At 41.5% G+C, this 17,504-nt stretch overlaps 1 protein-coding gene across 1 annotated transcript in view; it reads right to left on the reverse strand.

Annotated features, from left to right (window-relative positions):
- LOC144592393 (fibrillin-2-like) overlaps positions 1 to 17,504 on the reverse strand; it is a 259,796-nt gene that overhangs the window by 24,084 nt on the left and 218,208 nt on the right. Inside the window, exons 50-58 of the mRNA XM_078396959.1 lie at positions 16,592 to 16,744; positions 15,136 to 15,201; positions 12,073 to 12,198; positions 11,530 to 11,649; positions 9,362 to 9,484; positions 8,430 to 8,561; positions 7,284 to 7,409; positions 4,285 to 4,491; positions 3,855 to 3,980 (exon numbers count right to left, since the gene is read on the reverse strand). Of these exons, the coding sequence (XP_078253085.1) occupies positions 3,855 to 3,980; positions 4,285 to 4,491; positions 7,284 to 7,409; positions 8,430 to 8,561; positions 9,362 to 9,484; positions 11,530 to 11,649; positions 12,073 to 12,198; positions 15,136 to 15,201; positions 16,592 to 16,744 (1,179 nt within the window). The remainder of the gene's footprint in view (positions 1 to 3,854; positions 3,981 to 4,284; positions 4,492 to 7,283; positions 7,410 to 8,429; positions 8,562 to 9,361; positions 9,485 to 11,529; positions 11,650 to 12,072; positions 12,199 to 15,135; positions 15,202 to 16,591; positions 16,745 to 17,504) is intronic.

Below are 17,504 nucleotides of genomic sequence, written 5' to 3' on the forward strand. Positions count from 1 at the left end.
TCTATGGGGAGTACGAGGCAACCGTGGCTGACAAGAGAAGTTAGGGACGGTATGAAACTAAAAGAAAAAGTGTATAACATAGCAAAGAGTAGCGGGAAGCCAGAGGATTGGGTAACTTTCAAAGGACATCAGAAGATAACGAAACGGGCAATACGGGCTGAAAAGATGAAGTACGAAGGTAAGCTCGCCAAGAATATGAAGAAGGATAGTTAAATCTTCTTTAGGCATGTTAAGAGAAAAAGATTAGGAAAGACAAATGTGGATCCCTTGAAGGCAGAAACAGGTGAAATTATTATGGGGAACAAGGAAATGGTAGAAGAGTCGAACAGATACTTTGGCTCTGCCTTCACTAAGGAAGACACAGACAATCTCCCAGATGTACTAGAGGACATAGGATCTCGGGAGACAGTGGAACTGAAAGAAATTTGCATTAGGTGAGAAATAGTATTGGGTAGACTGATGGGACTGAAGGCTGATAAATCCCCAGGGCCTGATGGTCTGCATCCCAGGGTACTCAAGGAGGTGGCTATAGAAATCGTGGACAAATTGGAGATCATTTTCCAATGTTCTATAGATTCAGGATCAGTTCCTGTGGATTGGGGGGGAGCTAATGTTATCCCACTTTTCAAGAAAAGAGCGAGAGAGAAAACAGGGAATTATAGACCAGTTAGCCTGACATTGGTGGTGGCAAAGATGCTGGAGTCAATTATTGAAGTAATAACGGCGCATTTGGATAGCTGTAAAAGGATTGGTCCAAGTCAGCATGGATTTTTGAAGGGGAAATCCTGCTTGACTAATCTGGAATTTGTTGAGGATGTGACAAGTAAAATGGATGACGGAGAGCCAGTGGATGTAGTGTATCTGGACTTTCAGAAAGCCTTTGATAAGGTCCCACACAGGAGATTAGTAGGCAAAATTAGAGCACATGGTATTCGGAGTAGGGTATTGACATGGATAGAGAATTGGTTGGCAGACAGAAAACAAAGAGTAAGAATAAACAGGTCCATGGCAGAATGGCAGGCAGTGGTGAGTGGAGTGCCGCAAGGCTCGGTGCTGTGGCCGCAACTATTTGCAATACATATTAATGATTTCAATGATGGACTGGTCACCTTTCCAAGTGTTTATCATCAAGACTGCTAACTTATTGAAGCACTTGCAGTTTAGTATAACCATATAACCATATAACAATTACAGCTCGGAAACAGGCCCGTTCGGCCCTACCAGTCCACGCCGACCACTTTCTCTGACCTAGTCTCATCTACCTGCTCTCAGACCATAACCCTCCAATCCCCTCCCATCCATATACCTATCCAATTTACTCTTAAAGAATAAAATCGAGCCTGCCTCCACCACTTCCACCGGAAGCTCATTCCACACAGCCACCACCCTCTGAGTAAAGAAGTTACCCCTCATGTTACCCCTAAACTTTTGTCCCTTAATTCTGAAGTTATGTCCCCTTGTTGGAATCTTCCCCACTCTCAAAGGGAAAAGCCTACCCACGTCAACTCTGTCCGTCCCTCTTAAAATTTTTAAAACCTCTATCAAGTCCCTCCTCAACCTTCTACGCTCCAAAGAATAAAGACCCAACCTGTTCAACCTCTCTCTGTAGCTTAAGTGCTGAAACCCAGGCAACATTCTAGTAAATCTCCTCTGTACCCTCTCCATTTTGTCGACATTCTTCCTATAATTTGGCGACCAGAACTGCACACCATACTCCAGATTCGGCCTCACCAATGCCCTGTACAATTTCAACATTACATCCCAACTTCTATACTCGATGCTCTGATTTATAAAGGCAAGCATACCAAACGCCTTCTTCACCACCCTATCCACATGAGATTCCACCTTCAGGGAACAATGCACAGTTATTCCCAGATCCCTCTGTTTCACTGCATTCCTCAATTCCCTACCATTTACCCTGTACGTCCTATTTTGATTTGTCCTACCAAAATGCAGCACCTCACACTTATCAGCATTAAACTCCATCTGCCAATTTTTCAGCCCACCCTTCCAAAAGGCCCAAGTCTCTCTGTAGACTTTGAAAATCTACTTCATTATTAACTACACCACCTATCTTAGTATCATCTGCATACTTACTAATCCAATTTGCCACACCATCATCCAGATCATTAATGTAAATGACAAACAACAGTGGACCCAACACAGATCCTTGGGGTACTCCACTAGACACTGGCCTCCAACCTGACATACAGTTGTCAACCATTACCCTCTGGTATCTCCCATTCAGCCATTGTTGAATCCATCTTGCAACCTCACTATTAATAACATATAACAACAACTACAGCATGGAAACAGGCCTGTCCGGCCCTACCAGTCCACGCGGACCATTCTCCCTGACCTCAACGATTTAACCTTCTTAATCAACCTTCCATGTGGCACCTTGTCAAATGCCTTACTGAAGTCCATATAGACAACATCCACAGCCTTGCCCTTATCAATTTCCCTGGTAACCTCTTCAAAAAATTCAAGAAGATTAGTCAAACATGACCTTCCAGGCACAAATCCATGTTGACTGTTTCTAATCAGGCCTTGTTTATCCATGTGATTATATATATTGTCCCTAAGTATCTTTTCCATTAATTTTCCCACCACAGACGTCAAACTAACAGGTCTATAATTGCTAGGTTTACTTGTAGAACCTTTTTTAAACAAAGGCACAACATGCGCAATGCGCCAATCTTCCGGCACCATCCCCGTTTCTAATGACGTTTGAAATATTTCCGTCATAGCCCCTGCTATTTCTGCACTAACTTCCCTCAATGTCCTAGGGAATATCCTATCAGGACCTGGAGACTTATCCACTTTTATATATTTCAAAAGTGTCCGTACCTCCTCTTTTTTGATCCTCATCATTTCCATCACTACTCTACTTGTTTCGCTTACCTCACATAATTCAATATCCTTCTCCTCGGTGAATACCGAAGAAAAGAAATTGTTTAATATCTCCCCCATTTCTTCCGGCTCAGCACATAGCTGTCCACTCTGACTCTCTAATGGACCAATTTTATCCCTCGCTATCCTTTTGCTATTGACATATCTGTAGAACCCCTTGGGGTTTACTTTTACATTACTTGCCAAAGCAACCTCACATCTTTTTTTTGCTTTTCTAATTTCCTTCTTAAGATTCCTTTTACATTCTTTATATTCCTCAAGAACCTCATTTACTCCCTGCCGCTTATATTTATTGTATATCTCCCTCTTTTTCCGAACCAAGTGTCTAATTTCCCTGGAAAACCACGGCTCTTTCAAATTATTATTCTTTCCACCGAACAGGGACATAAAGACTCTGTACTCTCAAAAATTCACCTTTAAATATCCTCCATTTCTCTATTATATCCTTTTCATAAAACAAAATGTCCCATTTCACTCCTTTTAAATCCTTTCTCATCTCCTCAGCCTTTTTCCAATCCAAAATCTCAACCCCTGGTCCAGATTTGACCTTCTCCATAATTATATTGAAACTAATGGCATTGTGATCACTAGACCCAAAGTGCTCCTCCACACATACCTCCGTCACCTGAGGCCACTTTAAGAGCACCAAATTGGATTGTGTGTGATTCCTGAATGGTGTGTGATTCCTTGGTTAATATGTACAACCTCAGAGAAAGTTGTGAATTAAGCAGCTGATGCAAACCAAGCTTGCATAACTGCACCATTGAAAACCTGTCCTCACCGGCACTGGAACAAATTGCCATGGGCCCTCCTTGCAAAGCAGTTCAATGCAAGTTTTCACATGTAAATGTTTATACCCCAGTGTTTTTTTTAATGTTACAAATTGTCGTTAACATGCATACGTATTATTAATGACACAAAAAGGATTTAAACCTACTTACCGGTGCATGTTGTATCAATAAGGTCTGTAGTGTAACCAAGCTTACAGAGACAGCGGTAAGAACCCAATGTATTGATGCACTGCCCATTCTGACATAGGTTGGGGAGCACCTTACACTCATCAATGTCTGTAATTTTAAAAATCTACATTAAACACATATTTATGAACAAAGATACTAAGAAAAAGAGATGTATAGAATTTTTTGGTACTTTATTCAATTGAAAGTAATTATTTTACACAAGAATGAATAAGATGTGATTTTATTAAAGTTACCACTTGCCACTTATCAATCATGTATAGTATCCGTCTAAAAACAATTAAAGTAATTTGCTTATTATTCAAAATGTCCATACTTTATTGCCGTCCTCACAAACTATTTCGAAATTAAACTTCTTTTAATCTTTTAAGATATGAGTAAATATTTGCTTTACCTTGTCCATCAGTTGTGTAGCCTGGACCATGTGGACATAACTTTCTGTACTGGGTAGTTCCAGGCAGTGGGCAGAGTTCACACTGATTACCCCAGCCACGACCACCGTCACAACAACATTCAGACTTGGTGACCATATTACGACTGCTAGAAGACATCTGACACATGGTCTGCAGCACCTCCGCAAAGCAGAAGGCTTGGCGATTGTCTACAACATGAAATTTAGGATTAAAAAACTGATTATCAACTAGATATTAACATTTAAAATCAAGTATTTGTGCTGTTTATTCAAAATGAGTCAATATAAATGTAGTCTGTCTTAAATCAATAAGCTAAAGAATGAGTGGACTGCCTTTTTAGTTGAGAAAGATAAATTGAACTGCTCAGTTACTGGTCCAGCCCATTTGTACCAATCTGCCTAATATTACTCAAGTAAGATCCCAGGTTTACTGTTAGTTGCTGGGAGCAATGGTTTCACCCTTTGTGTAATTGGGAGTTTTATCATAGGTGGTGCCTCCATTTACATGAGGCACACCACTGGAGACAACATGCAGCTGTCACTCTCAGAACGCACCCAATACATTCAGTTTATGAGGCTTTTAAGACAATCTTCGGCTGTGCTTTGGGACTTAGGAAATTGAGAAAAATTCTACATAACTGTACATTCTTTTCATAGCACCACTGGCTACATCCGTAAAGCAGTGCAGAACACAGTGCCCCATCCAAAGTGATTTATTTCATCTCTGCTTCTGAATTCTTTTCAATGTGGGAGCCCAATAGGGACACAAAATAAGAGCTATTAAAGGGGCAGAGGACTTAAGAGTTACCATCATGTAGGCCTTTGCACAGGCCAAATTCTAGGTCATTGAATGAAAGGGATAAGACTGGAGGGAGGGAGGCCTCTAAAGATCCTCATTTGCTCCTGCTGCATTTCGAAAGGATTAACATAATTGACCTGGACCTACCAAAATCATCCATCAGTGAGTCCCAGTCAGTACTTACATGGGGTGAGCAAGAGGAAGGTGGGGCAGAATGTAAAACTTTATGCGTCAACTAGGGTTAACATGTATTGGAGATAGACACAAAAAGCTGGAGTAACTCAGTGGGACAGGCAGTATTTCTTGAGAGAAGGAACGGGTGACTTTTCAGGTCAAGATCCTTCTTCAGACTCTTGCTCCAATGACGTCTCGACCCGAAACGTCACCCATTCCTTCTCTCCAGAGATGCTGCCTGTCCCGCTGTTACTCCAGCTTTTTGTGTCTATCTTCGGTTTAAACTAGCATCTGCAGTTCCTTCCTTAACATGTATTGGGTTGGGAATTAGAAGGTTGCAGCTATTCTAGTGAAGATTCAGGGATGCAAGCTATTATTGAGTGAAGAGGGCGTGCAGTGTAGGTTTACTAGGTTAATTCCCGGAATGGCGGGACTGTCATATGTTGAAAGACTGGAGCGACTAGGCTTGTATACACTGGAATTTAGAAGGATGAGAGGAGATCTTATCGAAACATATAAGATTATTAAGGGGTTGGACACGTTAGAGGCAGGAAACATGTTCCCAATGTTGGGGGAGTCCAGAACCAGGGGCCACAGTTTAAGAATAAGGGGTAGGCCATTTAGAACTGAGATGAGGAAAAACTTTTTCAGTCAGAGAGTTGTGAATCTGTGGAATTCTCTGCCTCAGAAGGCAGTGGAGGCCAATTCTCAGAATGCATTCAAGAGAGAGCTGGATAGAGCTCTTAAGGATAGCGGAGTCAGGGGGTATGGGGAGAAGGCAGGAACGGGATACTGATTGAGAATGATCAGCCATGATCACATTGAATGGCGGTGCTGGCTCGAAGGGCCGAATGGCCTCCTCCTGCACCTATTGTCTATTGAGATTGGTTCTCATCACCCCATTTTCCATATAATAGCTGGAGAAAATAATGAAAGAAAATCCAGTTAGTCACTACATATTTCAGATGCAAGAAATATGAAAAAAAAATAATGCTGGAAACATTCAGTAAGTCAGACGGTATCTCAGGGAAAAGGGTTAAAGGCTAGATCCTATTTCAGGACATTCAAACTTATGATTTGTTTTGGATGTTAACTTTCTTTCCCTACGCCCAGAGATATCATCTAATCAACAAAAAAAATCAGACTACTGGAGCAATCCATTGGCGCTAAAGAGTTAACTTCTTTGTTTGTAAGTTGGATTCTACATATCAGTTGAGAGTTACAAGTAATAAAAAATCCTTGAAACTGAGAACGAGGGCTTTCATAGAATGTGAGAAATCGATATTTAATACACAAACATCTGCACAGTCATCTGCATACTTTAGAGTTGAAACTGCTCATCAAAGTTTGAAAAATTAGTCCAGATAGGTTAAACGCACAGCTTTTGAAATTAATGAGGTACATTTTATCCAACTGCTCCAAGTGCACGCTCTTCCATCATCCTTTCAGGATGATCAATTCATTTACTATTCTCAATTGTGTGTAATGATCTCTCATAAGTCTTTGCTTGGTATTCCCACTGAGCTGCTAGTTTGAGAATTGTTCTCGGATACCAACATAAATGAGGAAAGAAGATCGTCACTTTAGGTACAAGACAAATCTAGGAATGATCCATGGTAGATGGGAGAGAAATTTATACATCTGGATTAATCTATCCACTTGGCCGAGACTAGGCAGTCTCAAGGTAACATGGTGGCAAATCAGTGTTGCTGCCTTGCAGCTCCATGAACCCAGCTTTGATTCTAACCGGGTGTGCTCTGTGTTTGCATGAATGGGTTTCTTCCCATATCGATAGAGATATTGTAGGATAATTGGCTGTAGTAAATTATCCCTCAATGCAAAAGGAATCAAGGGGGAATGGATGACCACTTGAGGATACAGAATAGGTTGCAGGGATAAAAGAGAAAAATATAAAGTGGAATTAAACTGATGGGAATGTCACTCTGGGAAGCAGTATGGATCAGATAAGCCCAATGGGCTCTTTCTCTGTCATTATAATTGAACTTACCAATGCATTCTGTGCCTGAGGGCGTTGCTCGGAATCCACCACCACAGTCGCATTTGTAACTACCAACAATATTTATACAGCGCCCATTTTCACAGATTCCCGGTTTGCTCCAGCACTCATTGTCATCTAGAATGAGAGAAGATTAAAGGCAAATCATAAAGTTAAAGAAACATCAACAAACCATAACAACTTTGATTCTTTATCATATACTAGATTGCATTGAGTTACTCTGGATCTTCTCTGAAAAGTTATATAAGAGTCAGAATCATACCGCCTGGAACTAATGAATCGAGACGTACCCATTAATAAGAAATTCTTTGCTTTGTTTTTTCAGTAGTTAAGGCAGTGACATATGCCAAGTACACACTTTAAATTCTTTGTCAAAATAAAATAAGATAATAAAGAAATAATTGAATAATTCGACTAAATACTTTTCTACCAACATCACAGTGCAAATCTTACCCTGGATCCTAATTCCTGATGAATGAGCTTCAACCCTCTCTAACACCTCAAATCTCCCTGCTCATTAGACATCTTCATGGTAAGCCATGATCAGAGCTGTACTTGTCTGCACAAGAGCCTTTGCACACATGTCCAAGGTTGAATAATTACATAAAATGCTTTAGAATATTGCAGTATGGCAGTGATTGGGTGGAATGCATTGGGTGGTTTGGCTAATGCATGTATTAGCCAAACGTGCATTGCTTGGTCTAACGTCTCCATAGAAGTGAAGACATTTTCCACATCCCTCTACCTCATCTCATGTTGGCAGGTTTCCGCAGCATCGGAAACCAGAAATTTGAGGCGTCACAACAACTAAAAGCATGTTGACCTATCTATTGGTCAGGAGAAGCACGAGTGTTTCCTTTCCTTGAGCTAAGTTCTTTTGCCAAATATTTGCCTCACACCACTCCACAGATAGCTACATCTATGAAGTCCATGGATTTTGACTAAATGCTCGTGTTCTCTTGACTGACTACAGCACTTGCCCCAGAACTGTGATGTCAGTCATGGAGGGCTATTCATTTCCTGCTGTAGTGAAGTCTCCTGAGAATCAGGATTCAGAGACTTAATGTAATTAATTTGCAAAATGAGTAATTCAATCCTCATTGCACCTCTTTTGTAGGTGGTCAAGAAACATCTTACCTGTGCAACCATCTCCATCAGGCCTACGGACCATTCCTGCTGGGCAAATACACATGAAGGTACCAATCAGGTTTTTGCACATCATGCCTCTGGATTCACAGTCATGGAGTTCCTGTGCACATTCATCAAGGTCTATGACAAAACACAAAATAGAAAGGCGGTTTACATAATGAACAATAATAAGTAATAAATAAGACGTTGATCCTTTTTACACACCACATTATAATGTTGCTTGAAATAATAAAGTTAAAGAATTTTTTTTTTTTTCCTGTATATTCCTCCCCGGATTATTTTTGTTATCTGTAATTGCAAAAGCATATTATCTTCAAAATTAAAAACAGTAAAATCAAGCAGTGCATTGTGACCATAACTGTTCAGATAATACATGGATACCTCAGCTATTGACTGAAAACAAATTTCAGTGCTGGTTTGGCTGGCATATTTATTGATGACAGGATTACATTTAAATGCCATGTAAACTACATTACAGACACAAGGCTGCAATGCATGAAACTAGGAAAAGCACAGATACGGTGTTAAGTCGGCTCTTTTTATATTATGTCAGCCAACCAATCTACATTTCTCGCATACTTAATTGCTTTTTAGAGCAATAGCACATTCAATTGTATCATTCAGCCATTTGCACTCTTCTTTTTAAAGGATTTTTCTCACTATTGGCCACAGTGAACAACCCTGATATATGATTTCACCTTTTTCTTTGGCAATGCATTTGCTCAGTAGCAACAATATTTTTTCTGTCAAACGGTGATTAAAGAGTGAACATTATGGGACAAAATGCATTGACGAGCAAGGCTGAGCCTGTGACTTGAGTCTCAGCCACGTGTTCTGGTGGTCACGTACTGCATGAGTCCCAAATGGCTTTCAATTTGCAAAGGTTGGAACTGGCATTTTTCTTGATTATTTGACCTCACCTCTGCACATCTTTCCATCTTCTCTTAAAGAGTAACCAGTGGGACATGTGCATTCAAACGAGCCAAAGGTGTTGATGCAGCGGAATGCACACAGCAGTGGGTTCAACGCACATTCGTTTATATCTGAAAAGTTAAAAAGTTGGAAATTAGAGCATTTCCTATACATTTTTCTTTATTCAGGAATCCCCATGTTGGACTTAAAGAAATCAGTATCATAAACAGTTCACTCAATGTGAAAATGAAAAATGTGGAAGAAACAAAGCATGGTAGCGCAGCGGTAGAGTTGCTGCTTTACAGCGAATGCAGCGCCGGAGACTCAGGTTCGATCCTGACTACGGGTGCTGCACTGTAAGGAGTTTGTACGTTCTCCCCGTGACCTGCGTGGGTTTTCTCCGAGATCTTCGGTTTCCTCCCACACTCCAAAGACGTACAGGTATGTAGGTTAATTGGCTGGGTAAAATGTAAAAATTGTCCCTAGTGGGTGTAGGATAGTGTTAATGTGCGGGGATCACTGGGCGGCACGGACTTGGTGGGCCGAAAAGGCCTGTTTCCGGCTGTATATATATGATATGATATGATATGATATGATAATTGGGAGTTCCCAATGTGACTGTGAGTGGACAAGGGATTTTAACATGACCGATTACTTGGGTGTGGAGAAGGTGGGGTTAAATGAAGATTACGATCAACCACATTATCTAAATCCCAAACCTAAGAACCTAACACCAATCTGCCACCTTCATATTTCATTGATACAGGTTAAGAGGAAGGCAGAAGGTGATTGGATATAAAGAGAATGAAAGCTTCTCCTGAAACCTGGGGGAAAGGCTGAGGCCATTAACTTTATCAATGCATCTCATCATTTATTAACCCCTTAGCTTTTTACACTCCATGGAAAGAAGAACAGGACTCTCCTGATAACTCAAACCTGCCAGACCTTGTCCATGCTCGTAAATATTTTTGCACCCTTTACAGATTAAAACACATCTTTTCTTCTACGATCTAAGATGTTAAATGTTTGCAGTGTCTGGCTCTGATGAATGATTGATTGGATGTCTTCTGGCAGCCACATTGTTGCTAGCTAGTCACCCTGGCCGGTGACGTCAACTGCATTATGGATTTGGCTGGACAAATGGGTCAGACTGACAACAAAGAGGTCATCGTCTCCGGAGTCCAGAGGAAGTGGTAAAATATGCGAAGCTGTGCACCATCTCCAGCCACCTTGAAGGAGATCCATGGGTGTAATACACTGATCAAGCCCAGTTACCTCATTGGAGACCTTTGAACTATCTCTAATCGGACTTTATCTTGCACTAAATTTGTATCCTTTATCCTTTTTCTGTGCAGTGTACGGTTTGATTTTAATCATGTATAGTTGTTTCTTTGACTGGATAGAATGCAAACAAAAGTTTTTCACTATACCTTGTACATGTGACAATAATAAACTAAATTAAAGTTAAAGATCTGTTTCTTCTTGAGACAAATTAAAACTTCTGGAGGTGATGGCTTAACAACTGATTTACACTTGGTTCAGTGGGACAGGGGAGGCCCAAACTTACTATGAAGCTGGCTGGCAACATCTCAGAATCCATGAGGAAGGACATCATCACTCACGTCTGCTTACAAAATGGGAAAGGTAGGAACTCAGAAACTGTTTACCCAACTAACCCTTAAAATAGCAATTATGAGATTCTGTCCAAGGTCATTGGGGTAGTTGAGACCTGCAGGAAATCTCTGACTCCCCAGGGTGATAATCTCCTACGTTCAGGAACAGGGTGGTGGATTCTTGCTTGCCAGCTTGAATCAGAAGGCCTTTGTCAGAATGTGCACATGGTATAATGGATGTGCTTTCCATTAAATTTAAAAATCAAATGGCCAGAATGGCTGTGTAATTGATCAGTAAATAAGTAATTTACACAGGCTCTGGGCACATCCTTTAAAAACACATTTTGAAAGTGAAGACCTGTAAAAGTCAGTTTCCTGCAGCATTCCAGGTCGTTTTCTCTACACCACTCCCCGACACCCCTTTCCTCATCAAGGGCACGAGAGGCATGGAGGAAATTCAAATGGCTTTTACCTCATAATCTGCCTGGGTCACATCGCAGGAAACCAATGGACAAATTTACCACATATAGCCGGCAGCTTGTATAATGATCAGTAAGAGTTACCTTCACAAGTCATCATTGGACCAGGCTCAAATCCTTCATCACAAGTGCATTCGAATCCTCCAACCACATTAGTGCAAGTGCCATTGCCACAGGGGTTACCAATTGAACATTCATCGGTGTCTGTTTTAGAACAGCAAAAATTATTGGCATTTTTAGTTCTACTGTTTTGAACAAATCTGCACCAAAAACATGTAACATTAGACTATCATAACAAATATACATTCTGAACATCTACCGGTAATGTACGCAAATAAATTTAAGAATGCTCAGGATTAATATGTACCTACAGTATATTAATGGTGGAAAATAATATGACATTTTAGGTCTAATTTGCACTCTCAGAGAGAATATTAAAATGTATAATAGGAAATCAGCACGCCATTATACACATTGTCCATTTTTCCTTTACAAATAATGCCACTGAATAGAAATTAAATTGGAATATAATTGGGGGTAAGCCATTGTAACCAATTTCCACTACCGTAGAAAGTGATTCTAATCCATTCTAATTCATTCTATAATGACCAACAACAGTTTTCCTACCAGCACAATTAACTCCACTGTAGTCCAGGCTGTATCCCATGGGACACTCGCATCGGAATGATCCATCCGTGTTGATACAATGGCCATTTGAACAAATTCCAGGGTTTTCAAAGCATTCGTTAACATCTACATTGCAGAACAATAAATCAGATCAGGATAAATCAACCATCATGATTAAACAGCTTCATTCTAAATGCATAATGTCAAACCTATCCAGTAAATTCAAATCATAAATTATACTCAATAATTCAATCTTTTCTTTAAGATTATTTTTTTGCTGCCAAGGCTAACATTTATTGCCCATTACTAGTTGACCTTGAGAAGATGGTGGAGAGATAATGCTGTCTGACTGGTGAAGGTACTCAAAAAGCTGTGGGGGAGGGAATGCCAGGATTTGGACCCAGCAGCACTGAAGGAACACGAGCATCTTCCATAAGTAGGTAAGGTGCATGACTTGGAGGGAACAAGCAGCTGGTATTTTCATGTGTGCCTACTGCCTTTAGACTTCCTGTTGATAGAAGTTATGGATTTATGAGATACTGTTGGAGTAGCCTAGGAGACAACTGCTGAGCATTTTGTCAATGTCAATCACTGCAGGTACTAAGCAGCTGAAATTGCAGGGTGTGCAAATCCAGCAGGCTGCTTTGCCCAGGGTGGATGTCAGATTCTTGTGAATTGGAGTTATGCTCAATCAAATGGGGAAAATGATCATTACCCAGAGGTGTTTTTTTAAATCCAGGCATTTTGGAGATGTTTCAAGGAAGCTTTGAGCACACAATGATGAATTTAATTATTAATGGCCTCCTTTGGCATCTGACGACTTGCAAGATGTGGAAAGTGATCCAAATTTTTGAGAATCTTGTTTGAACTTCTATTATGAGATTACAATGTTGTGCCGTGGGTCCAGGTTGACAGTGGACCTTTGAAAGGTTGAGCACTAATCACACCCTCTTGTTTATATCAGTAAACCAGTCAACTATAATTTTCAGCTCAACCTTCAAGCACATGCATAGGCAAGCATCCTCTGAGCTTGACTACTGAGTTCCAGATGACATTGGTCCTGGAGTCATTGAAACATAGAAAAATAGGTGCAGGAGTAGGCCATTCGGCCTTGAGCCAACACCACCATTCAATATGATCATGGCTGATCATCTAAAATCAGTACCCCGTTCCTGCTTTTTCCCCATATCCCTTGATTCCTTCAGCCCGAAGAGCTAAATCTAACTTCCTCTTGAAACATTCAGTGAATTGGCCTCTACTGCCTTCTGTGGCAGAGAATTCCACAGATTCACAACTCACTGGGTGAAAAAGTTTTTCCTCATCTCAGTCCTAAATGGCTTACCTCTTATTCTTAAACTGTGACCCCTAGTTTTGGACTCCCCCAACATCGGAAACATTTTTCCTGCATGTAACCTGTCCAATCCTTTATATGTTTCTATGAGATCTCTCACTCGTCTAAATTCCAATGAATACAAGCCCAGTCGACCCATTCTTTCATCATATGTCAGTCCCGCCATGGACCTCCTTGCTCCTAAACTCAAATCCTCTTGCAATGAAGGCCAACATGCCATTAGCTTTCTTCACAGCCTGCTGTACCTGCATGCTTACTTTCAGTGACTGATGTACAAGCACACACAGGTCTCGTTGCACCTCACTTTTCCTAATCTGACACCATTCAGATAATAATCTGCCTTTCTGTGCTTGCCACCAAAGTGGATAACCTCATATTTATCCACACTATATTGCATCTGGCATGCATCTATCCACTCAACTAACCTATCCAAGTCACCCTGCAGCCTCATAGCATCCTCCTCACAGCTCACACGGCCACCCACCTTGTGTCATCCGCAAACTTAGATATGTCACATTTAATTCCCTTGTCTAAATCATTAATTTTGTAAATAACTGAGGTCTCAGCACCGAGCCTTGCGGCACCCCACTAGTCACAGCCACCCCATGAATCAAGTCATCATAGGGTGAACTGTTCCCCATTATTTCTGAAAATTATTCCATTATCACAGTATGTTTGTTCAGAGTAATGTGCAACATTGCAGACAGAAAAGAGAAAAGTATCATAGTGGTGCAGCCTTGCTTGACACCAGATATGTCAGAAGCAGTCATGATGCCTTTGCCTGGTGGGCCACCTGCAACTAAAGCACTACGACAAACTAAACGGTGTTGCCTGACTGAGCAACTACAAGCATCCCCACAGACAATGTAGCAGAGCAGCCACTTTGCAGTTACGTTCTATAATTCCGCTGTGCGGGGAGAGAATGGGCAAGTGACCTTTTGGACTGGGATCATTCTCCAGTCTTGAGAAGGATGTCCTCCCCAGGTGCTGCCTGACCAGCTGAGTTCCTCCAGCACTTTATATTTTGCTCAAGATTCCAGCATCTGCATTCTCTCGTGTCTCCAATTCTGCTGTCTGGACAGCACGGGCGCAGCGGTAGAATTGCTGCCTTACAGTGAACGCAGCGGCGGAGACCCAGGTTTGATCCCGACTGCGGGTGCTGTCTGTATGGAGTTTGTACGTTCTCCCCGTGACCTGCATGGGTTTTCTGCGAGATGTTCAGTTTCCTCCCACACTCCAAAGACGTACAGGTATGTAGGTTAATTGGCTTGGTAAATGTAAAAACATTGTCCCTCTTGGGTATAGGATAGTGTTAATGTGCGGGGATCGCTGGTTGGCGCGGACCCGGTGGGCCGAAAGGCCTGTTTCTGCGCTGTATCTCTAAAACAAAAAAACTAAAACTAAAGGCAGTCTGGAATGGTAACAGCATTGTTTGGCTGAGTGCATGTCGTTTATAACCAACTCAAACAAATGCTCTGTGCATATTTGGTGCTATGTGGCCAACATTACAACTGTGACTACTCTCCAGAAGCACTTCATTAGCTATAAAATGCACTGTGATCTCCTGAGAAGGGCTTGCATAATGCCATATAAATGAAAGTTCTTTCTTTTAGAAATTCTTAATCCTATCAAATATTTAGCTGGAGTGTCCATAATCACTTTGTTGATACTTTGTTAAATAAAACACTGCAGTTACATTCAGCTTTTCTTACCTTCACGATTCTCTCCAAAGCCAAGGATAATTCCATGACCATATGGACACAGAGCCAGGAATGCAACTGCAAAAGAATCAAATTTATTTTATAACTGACACCCTTTGGCAGTTTGATATCTCAGCAGTGACGAGGGGTTTAAAGGGTTAAGTGGAGTGAGGAGGGGAAAATCAACCAAGCCAAGAGGTTAGCAGAGTGGAGATCAAGAAGGCACTCGAGTTTGGGTTGAGTTTAAGGAGCAGGAGGAACTTTAAATGGGGGGGGGGGGGGGGGAGGAGAATACAGAGAAGCAGGTGTATCAGGTTGAGAGGAGGGATCAGGAATGGCACATTGCCAGCAGGATATGTGGGAAATCAGACCATTTGGTAAAGGGTTTAGGGAAGGTTGACATAATTTGAGACATTGGGGGATGGTCTTAGATGGGGAGTATTGGATTCAATTGCAGGTCTCCCAGTGCATTATAATAATAATAATAAACATTTATTTTTTATAGCGCTTTTCCAGATGCTCAAAGACGCTTTACAAAAACAGTCAAGACATAAAAACAAACAAACGAACTGTCCTGACGGAGAAGCGGCGAACAAATAGCGCCAGCGTCCTCTCACGTCAGGGTCCGGCAGTAGACAATAAAGAACACAAGACACACAATTACAATTTTTAACACAAACAGCCATCACAGTGATTGCTCCAGGCACACCCTCACTGTGATGGAAGGCAAAGAAAAGTCTTATCTTCTCCTCATTCTTCTCCCGTGGTGCCACGAGGCGATCGAGGCTCCCGACTTTTGAAGCCCCCACCGGGCTGAGGAACTAAGACCACGTCTTCCTGGGATTGCCTAATAACAGACTCCTCCCAGACAACATCGTCCAACTGCCCTAGTAGTCTTCCCATATTAGGGCTGAACCAAGAACAACATCATACATTTGTCCCTGATGCCGAAAATGCATCAGAGGGCTACTGACGACCGGTAGCAGGTTTTACTTTTTCCCTGATTTGACCTAGAATGGTCACAATTTTCAATACTGTTGAGAAATACTATTTGTGTGACCAGATCAGGAAGAGTACCAAGTACCATTTAGAATAGTACCAAGTGGAAAAAGGCAAATACAGTGCATGGAGTTAAATGGCAGACACAAGGTCAAATGAGCACAAGGAAAGTTAAGCACAAAGAACTTCATGTAAAAAAAGTCATCTATTAGGGGTTTAATTGGGACAGTGAAAGCAAAACCCCTGGAATCATTTAAGAAAATAGTGGATAGTTGTCTTTCTGGAAAAGGCCTATTGCTCTTTTTGTTAAATCCAAAACTGTATTGTAAACAGACTATATATGAGAGCAGAACAGTAAAACATTTACCCAACCAAGTCATACCCCATTGTATTTTTACAAGAATTAACATTTTCTTTGAAGTTTAAAAGTTGTACTGGACGAGTCCAACGTCAGGTGAATGCACTTTACCTTCGCCATCTTTGGGGCAGAGCTCACAAGGGTCTCCCCAACCCTCTCCTGGCATTTTACTGCAACAGCATTTTGCCTTAGTTGTGTTGAAAGGTTTTGCCACTGAACACTTTCCACTATCAAACTTGGTGAAGCAAAAACTTTGACGTGTATCTGGGGAATAAAATGAGATCAACATAACTTTCAGCATTGATTTTTAACAAGGTACATTTCAAATATCAAGCAAAACAATCACTGTCCAATCAAAACATTGCTCTTTAAATATATATATATTATATATATATCTTCTATCTATCTATCTATCTATCTATCTATCTATCTATCTATCTATCTATCTATCTATCTATCTATCTATCTATCTATCTATCTATCTATCTATCTATCTATCTATCTATCTATTCTATCTTTAAAACTCAGATCTTGTGTGTATATATATATATATATATCAATATATCCGTATGTATCTATCTATGTATTTCTGTGATTTCACCAAAACGGTAAACCATAGCGCCATAATTTTGTGCCACATTAATCACCACTCTCGCGGTGACTGTTCTAACCCATTTCTTGAAGAGCGTGAGAGTGGGACTGGGGAGGGGGGCAGCGGGGGTGGGTGGAAGGGGGGTTGGTGGTGGGGGGAAGAGAGAGTGGGGGAAAGGGGTGGTGGGAAAAGGGGGGTGGGGAAGAGTGGGGCTGGGGAGGAGAGAATTGGGGGGTGGGGGAGGAGAGAATTGGGGGGTGGGGGGAAGAGAGAGTGGGGGAAAGGGGGTGGTGGGGAAAGGAGGGGTGGGGAAGAGTGAGAGTGGCGGTGGGGGAGGAGAGAATGGGGGGGGTGGGGGAGGAGAGAGTGGGGAAAAGGGGGGTCGTGGGGAAAGGGGAGGTGGGGAGAGTTAAAGTGGGGGTGGGGGAGGAG

The sequence above is a fragment of the Rhinoraja longicauda genome, chromosome 3 (assembly GCF_053455715.1).
Source record: "Rhinoraja longicauda isolate Sanriku21f chromosome 3, sRhiLon1.1, whole genome shotgun sequence".
In the NCBI taxonomy this organism is placed as follows: Eukaryota; Metazoa; Chordata; class Chondrichthyes; order Rajiformes; family Arhynchobatidae; genus Rhinoraja; species Rhinoraja longicauda.